Here is a 13,797-nt window from a genome sequence, read left to right as displayed (position 1 = left end):
GGAGCTTAGAGACATATTTGAGGTGCTTTGCTTCAGAAACACCACGGAAGTGGGCACAATGGTTACCATGGGCGGAGTACTGGTACAACATCTCGCACCATTCTGCTTCTCAGATGACACCGTTCAAAGTGTTGTATGGGAGGGACCCCCCACACCTAGTGCACTATGGGAGAGGAAGTACACCTAATTCTTCAGTGGAGCAATACCTAGAGGAAAGAGACCTTGTGCTAGAGGAGTTGAAGAAACATTTGGGAAGAGCACAACAAATCATGAAGAAGAGAGCATATACACACAGGAGGGACATACAATATGAAGTAGGGGAGAAGGTGTACTTGAAGCTAAGGCCCTACAAGCAAAAGTCGGTGGCTAACAGGAGGAATGAGAAATTGGCCCCAAGGTACTTCGGATCCTATGAGATCTTGGGAAAGATTGGAGCAGTGACATATCGTCTGAAATTACCATCCTCCGCTACCATACACCCGGTGTTTCACGTGTCACAGCTGAGGAGAGCATGCAGCTAGTGTGGAATTGTCAGCATCACTGACAGAGGATTTGGAAGTGGTTATGGAACCCGTGGAGCTAGAAGGGGTAAGGCTGGATAAAAAAGGAAACAAAGAGGTGTTGATCAAATGGAAGGATCTCCCCGACTACGAGGCCACTTGGGAGTCTATGAGATGATGAAACAACAGTTTCCGTACTTTCACCTTGAGGACAAGGTGAATCTTTGGGAGGGAAGTAATGTTACGCTTGGACCGGTCCCAGCTGGACCGGTCCGGTTCTACACCCGGCGGTCCAAAGCAGGGCGGAACCCAGTCGCAAAAACTGTGGAACCCAAAGCGGGCTAGGCGAGGTTGGAGCGTTTCGTTGGAGGGAATATTTGAATGAGGAGGGTGTTTATGTAATTTGTATCTTTCCTTTTGCTTTAATTGGGAGTTATGATGAGAATTGGCTCTCATCTTGAATTTGAAAGTTTTCTTCTTGAGATCTAGGGTTTGTCTTGGCTTTGCCGGAGATCGTGAAGAGTTTTTCCTTCCTCTCGAATTGAAGTAAAATTGTATCTTGCTTGTTGTTTGCAACTACTAGTGGAATACAAGTGTTTGCCATTGTTTTCCTACGTTTTCTATCACGTTTCTCTCAGATTTCTCCAGATTTTCCACTGTTTTGCTGTTTTTCCTGTTGAGAACAGCAGTTTGCATCAAGTTTTGCTATAGAAGTTATTTGGAAATACTTGAAATCAAGTATTTCCTATCACAGAGCTTTTAGAAATATTGATTTTTGGTAGGATGAAAAAGGAATGCAAAGTGCCGCGTTCGCATTACGCGCCTGCACTCGGATGGTTGGATCCGAGCCCGCTCCTCAGCTCCCTCACCCTAGCTCGCTCGCTCGCAACCCCTTCGCCCACACGTGCCTGCACGTCCTCACACGACCTTCGACCCAGTAACCCAGCGGGTCTAGTCCGGGTCTGAAGTTTCAATTCATTTACAAAATCGGGTCAGGTTAGAGTCAACCCATTTGGACCTAGGTCAATTTCAAGTTTGACCTAAACCTGACCCGAATACCCATTTTGATACCCCCTACCTAGTGGCGTAAGAAGCAATCAGTTGTAGCCAGAAATAGTGCAGAAGCTAAGTATAAAGCACTAACTAGTGAAGGGATTTGGATAAAAAGGGTTCTTAAGGAACTGGGACAAATGAGTTCATTTCCTATTCTGATGATGTGTGACTAGTTAGACTATCAAATTGACACGTCATCACAAAGAAGGTGACTAGTGAGACTGTTAAATTGAAATAAATCCCTATCAATCAACAAACTATAGACATCCTCACAAAAGCTTTACACAGACCTAACTTTGAAGACTTAATTTGCAAGCTTGGATTATATGATATATATTCTCCAGCTTGAGGGGGAGTATTGAATATTTGAAAGTCAAAATTAGGGAATCTATTTTAAGAATGTATTTTTAGAAATGAATTGAGAGATAGATTGTGATCTTTTCCGATTATTTTGTTTTCTAATTAGCAATTTTATTTTAGAAATAAAAGGAGAGATCAATTGTGATCATCTCCTATAATTCTATTTCCTAATTTTAGAACTGAATTATTTTCCTATGAATATGTTTCCTAAATTTGAGGATAGAATTAAGCAAGTTAATTATTTCTTTTATTAGATTTTTTGGTGTATACACGTGAATTTAGTACCTGTTTTAAACGAGAAGAATAATAAATCAAGAAATTCTTAATCTTTCTATTTGCAAATCATCATGGTTGACGTCCTTAATTAGAAATTACATGATGGGTGGTAGAAGATAACATTGGTATAGATTAAACCATTGCAATGGGTTGCAACCTTTTGTGGACCAAACATTGATCAAGACAGGCTTGCACCAGTGAATTGGGTTGGATGCCCATGAAGCAGATCTACCGATGATTGGTAACAATAGTAATAGCACAAGGATATCCTGGAGTAGCAGATTTATCAACACATTATGCAGGAGTTAAAAACATCATGTAATGTAGAGGCGGCAAACCTTCTTCAACAGTTGGTTTCCGACAGAAAATTTTCAACACCTCAACCAAGAAATGCTCAAGGAGAACCGAAAGTGATATTCATTGGAGATGAATTTTTCAAAGCGGAAGAAACTTGATACAAAGATCCAGCTCTACAACCAATGCAAAAGTAATACAATCCTATTTTGCATAGCCATTTTATCTAAATTTGACATAATGAGGATAGTTTTTATGTTTAGTTTAAAATATTTGAACAATTTTTTTTATCTGCATGGAAAATATGTTCTAAATGAAAGTAACAGTACATTCCTACATGGTAAGCAAAAAAATTAGGTACCATGCAATAGGAAATGATTTCCTCTATGTCAACATCTGATGCTCAATAAAATATGACCTCGGACCTTAAAAATACCAAATATCTAGATATGTATTATGTATAGTGCATTACATAGAACATACCTTAAACATACGATGGGTCAAGTTTAGTCAGTCCAATCCTATATAGGTCTTCTACCAAGATTTAAGATTTTTTAGGAAGCCATTAGAACGTAATCTTAGGCTAAAGGTAGGTTTGTTTTTTTCTTTTTTTCTTTTTTTTAATGATTCTAATGTAAAAACTCTTATGAGAAAACATTATTTATGCATGGTGTGAAAAATGTTCAAATGGCGAGCTTTAAGGAAAGAAATGGGACTTAAAACCTTGTAGATCTGATTTCCCCCATTTTCCTTCATTTATATCACCTTCTTCATTATTTTAAATTTTTTGTTTGTTCTCACATTGCAGAAGTGATTGGTAATTGTTGATACAGCCAAAACTAAAAATCTAGATCAAGCAACAGTATTATGGAACTATAAGAGACAACTTGGTCAAACAGAACCCACATGTTGAAACAAGATGTTTGGAAGTTGAACAATAGGGTTTCTTCCTCTTTCTTTTATCAGTGTGCAAAAAAAGAGTACAGTCGATTCTAATGAATGCCTTCACGACAATACTAGGCCATGAATTACTACATCAATTATTGTTAAGAAGACCATAATCCACAAATGAATGAACTAGCATCACAGATGATGCTACACACAAAAAAACAGGTATCTATAGTAGGAGAAACTATCAATTTCTGAATTCCAAAGTGCTGGGCCAAGGGTTTTGGAAATCGATCTCAAAAGGAGAAATGAACAAACGAACAAACAATTTAGCAGGCTGATAGTTGACTGAAAGTTATGCTGAAAAAATATAAAATAATTTTCATTCGAACTTTGAATAGAGATTTAAACAATGGAATAATTTATCCAGTGGTCAATATTGGAGAACTCAAATATAATATGGCACGCACTTCCTCAAGCTGGTAGTCTAGAATGATATGCATTTGGTGAAAAAAATATGTATGCTTCCCAAATCAATGTCAAATATTAGCCTTCAGAACAGGCCCATTCATAAATAATATTAAGAAGCATGCTTCAAGACTAGAGCGATAGGCACTATATTAACTTGTCATGGGGCTAGACTATCCCTGACAACCTCAGCAGGCATCCATTATACTTTTTAAGAAAGAAAATAGAAAAGTATTTTAAAATCAAAAGGCAGCAAATAACTAACCAATTGATCCTTGACTTCTTCCTGTAATCTTTCAATCTCAGATTTTAATTCGCTGACAACTTTAGCCTGAAACAAAGAAAATTTGGAATTTTTGACAAGAAAAATGAAAATTTAAGGCTACAGGAAAAAAAACCATATCAATATATCAAGAAAATTTCTTCAACAATACAACAACATAAACACTCGTGGGTAACAACTAGGAAAATAAGTTTTAAGAAATCATGCAGAGAGTTTCATTCAAGGGGAACTTATCATAGTGCGGTTGAGGGGCTGATAGGTAAATGAGAGCAAGAGGACATATTGATACGCCAAGGGGACCCACCTAGTGGGGCCCAAGGGAAGATATTTAGGAAAGTTCCTAATTAAGAAAAATTATTTATGGATGTTCCTAATCAAGGGGGGAGTTGTTTAGAGAAGTTTCCTAATTGTGTTTATACTATTTAGGAAGTATTTAATTGTTTAGGAAGGTTTCCTAAAATATGTTTAATTGTTTAGAAAAAATTTTTAAATCATATTTAATTGTTTAAGAATGTTTCTTAAATCATATTTAATTATTTACGAAGGTTTCCTATTTCGGACCAAGTATTTCCCTATTTCGGTTGGGTTACATCAAGGATCAGCCTTAAGCCCATATCTTTTTGCTTTAGTCATGGATGTCCTCACTAGACATTTGCAAGAGGATGTACCTTGGTGTATGCTTTTTGCTGATGATATTCTTCTTGTTGATAAGACTAGAGAGGGAATTGGAGGTAAACTTGAATTATGGAGGTCAACCTTAGAGGCTAAAGGTTTGGCCTAAAAAGACTTGGCTAGAAAATATTAGGAATGACCTTTCTTTATTAGATTTAAACGAGAATTTGACTTTTAATAGGACACAATGGAGAAAAAGGATTCATGTAGCCGACCTCACGTAGTGGGATAAAGGCTTATTGTTGTTGTTGTATGAAAGTTCTATTTATTTAGAAAGATTTCTTAAATTATATTTATGCTAATTAGGAATGTTCTAATTGTATCATTGTGTTCTAGGGCTATTTAAGGGGAAGTTGCCTAGGGTTTTAGGTTCTTATTATTGATGAGTTTTGTGAGTATGTGTTGTCCACTATTTTGTGAGATATTCTAGCGGCATCTAGAACTTGGGAGAGAAGGTCCTCCTCTCGAAAGAGAACTATTGTATCTTGCTTGTTTGTATTTCTTTTCTTATCAATAAAAATTTGTTAGTTTGCTAAAATTTACTGCCTATTCGTTGATTTTTTATATTCAAGGCGTATTAAATTAGTATAAGAGCGATGTCCTGGACCGAAATATTAGCTTTCCTCGCTGATTTCTGCTATGTTTTTCCTCTCCGTTTGCTGAATTTTGTTGCTTGGAGGCCATATTCGCGTCGAAGTGGCTGATTTTTTGCTATTAAATCATTGATCCGAGTATCGATGGCCGGAAGAAGAGTTGAGGCATTGGAAGAAAAGTTGGAAGGGGGAGTAGGGAAACTACGAGCGGATGTGGGATCGATGAAGGAATGTATTGAAGGTTCGGGAATTTGAAAGATATGATGAAGTAAATAATCGATATGCAGTTGAAAACTTCACTAGAGATTCCTACGGTTGAACCAAAGGGAAAGGAAATTATAGAGGAGATGATGAGAAAGCTCATGGAGATGCAATTCAAAACCCCACCGAAAGTTCCAATTGTTAACCCTAATCAAAATTTGTTTCAGATTCCCTTGGCCGAATTTAAAGGGACAGAGATCGGACGGAAAGATTTCAATGAAAAGAGCCACCTTCTGGGGCTCCGAGAAGGGGGAAAATAGGGTTTTCGGATGGGGGGATAGCAAGAAGGGAGTTTTGTTGTGGAGGTGGTGGAGTGGTCGACCACTATGGAAGGCGTTTTTGGCAAGGGGAGTGGACAATCAGAGAAGGAGAGGGACGGGCCGAGCCATGGGGATGGGGTCAGGTGAGGTGGACGGAAGAAAAGTGGGAGTTCCACCCTCGATAAATGGGAGAAATATGGAAGGATCATGACAACCACTACACTGAAGGAGGAGGAAGTTATTGGGGTTGGTGTCAATCATAGGGTGGGAAAGTTAAAAAAGCGCATAATTGAAGAGAAGAAGAGTGAGAGTTCAATGAGTGATACACAAGTTCTTTCAAGGATAAACTGATCGACAAAGAGAAAAATGTGAATAAAGAGGGCAAAGAAATAGACTTGCAAAGCCAAGCTGATGGTACTGATCAGGAAATCTACCACATCAAATTACTTGGAGCATCAAGGATTAATGAAGGTGAGCGAGAAAATCAAAATCATATAGTTGTCTTTACCATAGGGGATGCTCTTCAGGCAATTGATATGAACCAGGATAATTATTTGGATGAGGCTTGGAAAATGAGGAATCTTTTGGAGGAATTCAGTGAAGACCATGGACTACGCCCACCAACCATTCTTGGTGTACATGAGCACATTTTTAGAGGAAGTAATTCATCTTTGGGATTGTTCGTGTAAAATCAAGAAACAAGTTTTATGACAATTGGACAATGGGTTCTGGCTACTCCACTGCAGGTCCGCTCCCAATACGGGCATCCAGATGTATCTTGCATGAATTTTCACATCATTAGAGGTGGCATAAGCAAGGTTGCTCGTGTAATCAACCTAATTGAGGATATCTTTGCATGATTCAATTCGACACTAAGGTAAGAAAATATCACTCATCATGAGTATATTCAGGTTGGGAGGGGTCATGAAGTTGGACTCAACCAAATCTCCTTATTTGAAGCAAAGGTTGCTTGTAGAAATGGAGAACAAATACTTAGCAGAGATATCTATCTCTTGAGCCACCAATTTGACTTCTTCTACATGCTTTCTTACTACTTCACGATTGTAGGGTTCTAAGTCAATTCAATGATGATTGTTATCATAGTCCACCTCCTCTGTGGAAAGCCTTACCTGTCATTAAGTGGGCTTGAGGCTAACATTATGAAGCAAGCATTGATGAGAGGAAATAATTCTCTGAAGGCTGCTATGGCATCTCAATCTGCCATCCAACTTGGTATATTGATGGCCTTACCCATGATCATGGAGATTGAGCTGAAAAAGGGAATTCATAATAGCATTGGACGACATAATCATCATTTAACTTCAATTGTGCTTAGTGTTCTTTACATTCTTGCTCGGAACAAAATACCATTTGGACAGACAATCCTACATGACGGAGCAAAATATAGAGCTAGTGGACGAGGATTCGTTGAGCGACATGTATAGTTTGCAGAGAACTACAGAATGTACTCTAGAAGTCATTTTACAATGGGTCTGGAACTTAGATTGCCGCTAATTGTTTATCAGATCTATGGATCTACAACAACTGATTCAACAACCTTTATGCTTTTCACTGCATCCATGTAGTTCCTTATTGCCACTTGGTTTTTTGCACTATTTCTTGTTAACCTTTCTGGCTTTGAGTGGAAAAAATTAGTTGATGACTAGGATGACTAGAGCAAGTGGATAAAAAGTGAAGGCATTGGCAAAGATGTTAAACTATTGAAAGATGGTATATTTTCTAGAGTGAAGCATGAGCAAATAATGAAGGATATAGAACTGGATCATGTGCTAAGTGGTTCTCACAAGAAGCAAATTTTGTTGTTAAAACAGATGATCGGGAGACAGTTCCCTTCACTACACCTTGAGGATAATGTGGCTCTTTGGGAGGGGAGTATTGATACGCCAAGGGGGCCCACCTTGTGGGGCCCAGGGGAAGATATTTAGGAAAGTTCCTAATTAAGGAAAATTATTTAGGAATGTTCCTAATCAAGGGGGGTAGTTGTTTAGAAAAGTTTCCTAATTGTGTTTATACAATTTAGCAATTATTTAATTGTTTAGGAAGGTTTCATAAAATATGTTTAATTGTGTATGAAAGTTTCCTAAATCATGTTTATGTTGATTAGGAAGGTTCTATTTATTTAAAAAGGTTTCTTAAATTATGTTTATGCTGATTATGAAGATTCTAATTGTGTTATTGTGTTCTAGGGCTATTTAAGGGGGAGTTGTCTAGGATTTTAAGTTCATACTATTGATGAGTTTTGTGAGTGTTTGTTGTCCACTGTTTTTGTGAAAGATTCTAGCGGCGCCTAGGATTTGAGAGAGAATGTCCTCCTCTCAAAAGATTATCATTATATCTTGCTTGTTTGTATTCCTTTTCTTATCATTAAAAATATGTTGGTTTGCTGAAATCTACTACTTCTTTGCTCATTTTTTATATTTAAGAAGGCATATTACATATCCCACTTCAAGATACATAAAAGAGGGCATCCGGTTCAATGAAAACTGCTTTTCTTTATTTTAGCTAAGTGATACTTCCATCCAAAGTTGTGAGGTTGTAGGGAAAGTGGAAGCTTTCAATAATCTTAATTAAATTGCCCCAACATACTTGGGTATGTGCAAGAGAGCATCTATATATAGATATATATTTATGCATTACTAATTATTAATATCATGTATATTATTTAATGTGAATTACAGTAAATTGTAGAATACATTATATTGTGTATTTAAACACATGTACGTGCCAGGGTTAGGATTTGACAAGAATGCTACATTTAAACAATTCTATCAGAGACTTCAAAGAATATGAAACTGGATCAAATGACTAGTATCCTATACATCTCTTTCTAGGGCAAAATTTACTTTCAACTTTGTCAACCCAAAAGATGAAATGGTCTCATTTCTTCGAATTCAAACCTCTTTTTTTTTTTTTTTTTTTGCATTGCATGTAAACCAAGAAACCCTAAATGATAAAAATAAAGCAGTGAAAGAAACAATATTGCATGCCATGAATCATGGCAGGCAATTAGGAAATGCAAAATATGAATCATTATAGTTCCATTTAACAATTTAAATATGTCATTAGTGTTTCAGATAAATTACATTTTTCTACAATAACTGAAAAGTAATGTTATCATGCATGTAATATGGCTTACAAGCAGTAGAACTGATGGAAAAAGTGAAAGAGAAAATATCAAGGTATGGGGATCTTTAAAACTACAATCTCTGAAGTAATAATGAAGAAAATTTGAAGGCGCATTAATGATAACTTGTTGTTAACAGTGTGACAACACTAGATCACATGCTAAAAGACTAACACGTGAAACAAAAAGTTTTTTTCCTTCCATCCTCTACCCTTACATAACAACAGAAACAAGCCCCTTGCATCAAGAAACTACTAACTGCCCAGAATATTAGGTCTAGAAAAATGGGGCATGCCAAAAAAATAGGTGATGTACAAAGACTAGAAGTAGAAGACTTGATTTACATAGGAAGGTCTCCAAAGAGGAAGATCTATTACCTCCTACCAGTAGGTTTTTCAAAGCATCTTTAAGGGAAACAACATCTGGTTTTTGCATTAAGTGCGTTTGATGGCAACTCTAAAATTCTTGGTTCATTCAATCTATCCTTCATGTTAAGAAAAACTATGAAGCATATATTTCTATAAAATCTAGGCACCTAAAAAAATAATAGTCATAAACCCACAATATAAATACCAAATGCAAATCAAAAGAATCAAGGCAATTCTAATCAATTGAACTTCCACGTCACCATTAACATTCTGCTAAGGTGTCTGTGCTTAAATGCCCTGACGAGTTGCAGAAATAACAAAAAAATTAATAATGAATCCTAAATTCATATGAAACTCCTCTTCTTTCTCTATTATTTCTTAAACATTAAAATTTGGGTGGCAATAAATTGAATTAAACAACTGGAACAAGCAAATGAAACTGATTCAGCACAATAAATTAGGAATAGATTATTTACTAATAATTTAAGATTTATTGCTATTTTCAGATTGATTTTTTTTAATTTAGGATGAGTTATCCATTTAGATAATTTTAGATTTCAATTGGAATTATGGGATTAGATTTAATTCTAGATAGGATTATATTTGATTTCAAATTTTAATTTGATCTTATCTTATAACCCAATTTTTATAAAGCGAATTCTTTTTTGGTACTTGGACCAATTTATGAATGAATTCAAATTAAATCTCCCTCTCCTATCCTTGCTCTGATCTTACCACCGGTAGACACCAACTTCACTTACCCTTTTCTCCATGCTAACCTAGTGCAGCATCAGAAGCAGTCTTCCTTCCATGACCCCTCTATCACCAAGTGGTGTGGCAAAGATACCACAGAAGGAAGTTAAGCTATACTAACCCTAACAATATACAAAATAGAATGGATTAGCATAATCTCCTTATTCTATCCTCCAGATCCTAGGCCAAAAGGTTCACACTTCTCAGTGATCACCTATAAGTTGATTATGTGGCAGGAGGCTTCTATGTTCAACCTCAAATAACTAGAAAATCATAGCATACGAATCACACAGGAACATCAGAAAATATAGTATTAGCAATAATAAATTCAAGTAGGATATGTAAAAAAAAAGGTAAAGAATGCATAAATAGATGCCACAAAGTAATCATTAATCAACTAGCTTTGCTACTAGTAGCAATCCAGAAGTCAAAGATCCATTCCTAACTACAAATATTCAGAATTTGTTTGATGAAAAAGGTACCTGATGATTATAAGTTTCTGTTAAAGATGAATTTTCAGCTGCCAATGAGTCTGCTAATGTTCTTGATGTATCAAGAGCTCTTTGAAGCGTAAACTTCTCTTGTGTCAAATCTTCAATGTGCTGCATTAGAAAGAAAACTAACACTGATGAAAGGAAACTTGACAGATTTCAATGACAAAATGTAATCAATAATAACTTAAATGTACAAGGAACGAAAAATTTGATTGAAAACAAGAGCGTTCGAGAAAAAACAAGATATAGATACCTCTGTCTTCCCTGTTTATGATATGCATATTTTTTTCATTTTCAGGATCCATCAATTATACACTGGCCATAAGACGCATGTTACAACAAATTGTCATGAAGAACTGAAACTACATTGATTACTTCATTTACATTCCATTCATATTTGCAAACCAATTGATTATTTGCATTTACTCAAACAACTAATAGATCTTCATACCTTAAAACAATAAATGATTGTATATCTAAGCCTTTTCGATGACAACACATATGGCCTATTGATTGACTTTGGCAAACTGAGCCAATACTAACAAGCACTAAACAAACTGAACCAATACTAACAAGCAGTACCTAAATTTCACTAACAAGTACCTATACTGCACTAAAAATAACCTGCGTGAAAGGCCAAGTTTGCATTTCAGTAAAAATGAGCTGCCAAGGATAGTTACCAGGTATTTGTCAACCTAATTGGACTTTACTCTTTTCTAGATATGTACAAAAAAACTAGAACACAACTTAATCACACAAAACGTGACCCAAACTGATTTTCTTGAGTAGGATTCAGGCAATACTTTTTTTGGTTAAGTCGTATCTTGCTAACACTAATACTATACGTGTGTTCATAGCATGTTTAAAATGTGTTATGTTGCATCTTTGTCTTTTTTTTTTATCATTCAAAACCAGTTTTATCCTCATAACAACACTGCATCTTCATCGCCTCATTAAAAGGTGGGGCAGTAGGAAAACATCTCAAGATAAGCTTAAAATCAAAAAATTCAACACGATTCAAGCAAAGCATGGCTTGCTAACATTATTAACCTGTTTATTTGCAGTTCAAGCTTCAATCAATTGTAAGTATTGAAGGATGTGTAATACATTCCATGCCAAACTGACAAAAAAATGGCTTCAAACATCAGACGGCATAAAGCAAGAGTCACACAGTGCAAGAAAAACCTAAGAAAACAAGGGTAAGCAGGAGACAGTCTACAGAATCCATCCCATCGCAAGCAAATATGACCACATCTCAAGATCAGCTAGCAACCAATAAATTCAATCACAATTCGAGCAAAGCATGCCTTTTTAACATTACTAAACTGTCTATTTGTGAGCACCGCAATAAGGAGAGGGATGCGAGAGCAAGGACGTCATTGTGAGGGCAAAGTCAGCACCATAAGAAATGAAATAAAATAAAATTTCCTTAATGAAGCAATTTTTATGTACAAGCAAAATAGGCCTTTCAAGGTACTACAAATCCCCTAAAATTTTACTTCTCTTCTGCTCGTGACCAACCACCAAAAAAATTTAAAGCAAACACAAACCTTGAACTTTACACTCTTAATACTTGTAACCAAATCATGTAGGCCTAAGAAAGAAAGGTATATGTCAAGGATATATCGAAGTTATTTAAAACATGTATAATAGAATATTGACTAGTATTAGATGCAGTTGTGCAATAAACCAAGAATTTCCCATTACCTTAGGTTTACTACAACGATAAGCATTGATTCCTTATCTATTAGACATAGTTGACTGATAAGCATTGAATCCTTCAATGATAACCATATTATAAACATCAAACTTGCTTCCGGACAAAATAATTCCTAACATTCCCATGCGTCCAATGCAAAAGTAGTTAAAGCCTAGCACTGCCTCGCAAAAACGCGGTTCATCCAAACAAAAATAAAGGAGTTCAGCAGAAATCTCTATTCCTGGATTATGATCAACTCAATGTTGTTCTTTAGACTTTCTCATTTTCATCCTCATCATAAGCATTATCCCAAGCATTTGGTTGTTTAGCCTTCTGAGCATCATTCGTGCATGAGACTATTTTGGTGAGCCATGCATCTGGCATACACATTGCAACATAACCACAGATCCACAGCTAGCACACCCCGCCACAGCAAGGATGCACCCCAAAGAAGTCATGCAATCCAAGGCTGACACCCACCAACCAAACCAACACAATAAACACCTGATGTAAGCAACTTGAAACAAAAACACAAAGAGAGAACAAAGAAATTCAAGACTAGCTCTTTAGAAATTTAAGACACAACTTGAAGAACAAAATAGGCTAAATAAACAACTAAATTTCAGAATAGAAAAGAAGCGATCATCCAACAAAGCCAAAGCAAAAGAAAGTTAATAAAAGAAACAAACTAAAACAAACTAAAGTTATCCTCAGAACATCCTACTAGAGGACTCCTCACATGCAACGATTGTAGGAATATATATTTCAGATAATGTTTAGATATGCAAACCAAAGGATCCACCACTGCAAAGGGGTCCAACGTCCTACCAAACTCCTCCAGCAAATGCCACCAAAACAGCCAACAAATCCACTAAAACAGCCAACAAACTTTACCAACGGAACTAGAAGAAAGATACAGGTGGAGTGGAACTTGCGGAGAGACGAAGAGATTAGAAGCCCGAGAAGAAAGGTTGGAAAGAGCCCGCAGGATTTCCGGAGGGGATGAGAAAGAAGACGGACAAAGCTCGCAAGCTTTTCCAATAACCCGCAGGTCAATAGCAATTTTGCTCACAATAATTCACCAACCAATTTCATCACAAAACATCTCATATATATATAGGCAAGAGAGGGGAATCTTAACAGCCTAAAAACCCTTCAAATCCCCATATAAAAATAATAGAAATGAAAGGCCAAAAGTCACCTTGCATGATACCCCACGAGTCACTGCCATTTCCAAGTAGAACAAGGCCACGGAACCAGCCAAATACAGAGCCAATCAACAACTAAAGCTCCAACCGAAAACAGCCAAGGCCCCCCATGAAACCAGTAAACAGCCCAAAGGACAAGGCGGACCCCCAAAGCTGGTAAACCCAAGGTAAGCATAATCCAAACCTTTTCCTACCATGATCATTGGATTTACCACCATCATT

General features: G+C 36.5%; 1 protein-coding gene across 2 annotated transcripts in view; it reads right to left on the bottom strand.

Annotated features, from left to right (window-relative positions):
* Positions 1 to 13,797, bottom strand: part of LOC110108498 (protein BLISTER) — a gene marked incomplete at its 3' end in the record, with an annotated part of 58,283 nt that overhangs the window by 38,739 nt on the left and 5,747 nt on the right. For both annotated transcript variants that reach the window (XM_020839172.2, XM_020839173.2), the window contains 2 exon segments: positions 4,105 to 4,170; positions 10,657 to 10,776. In XM_020839172.2, coding sequence (XP_020694831.1) covers positions 4,105 to 4,170; positions 10,657 to 10,776 — 186 coding nt within the window.

This window comes from Dendrobium catenatum, unplaced genomic scaffold (assembly GCF_001605985.2).
Source record: "Dendrobium catenatum unplaced genomic scaffold, ASM160598v2 fragScaff_scaffold_72, whole genome shotgun sequence".
Lineage (NCBI taxonomy): Eukaryota > Viridiplantae > Streptophyta > Magnoliopsida > Asparagales > Orchidaceae > Dendrobium > Dendrobium catenatum.
Note: the sequence above shows the minus strand (reverse complement) of the source record. Positions and strands in the feature narration are given on the sequence as shown.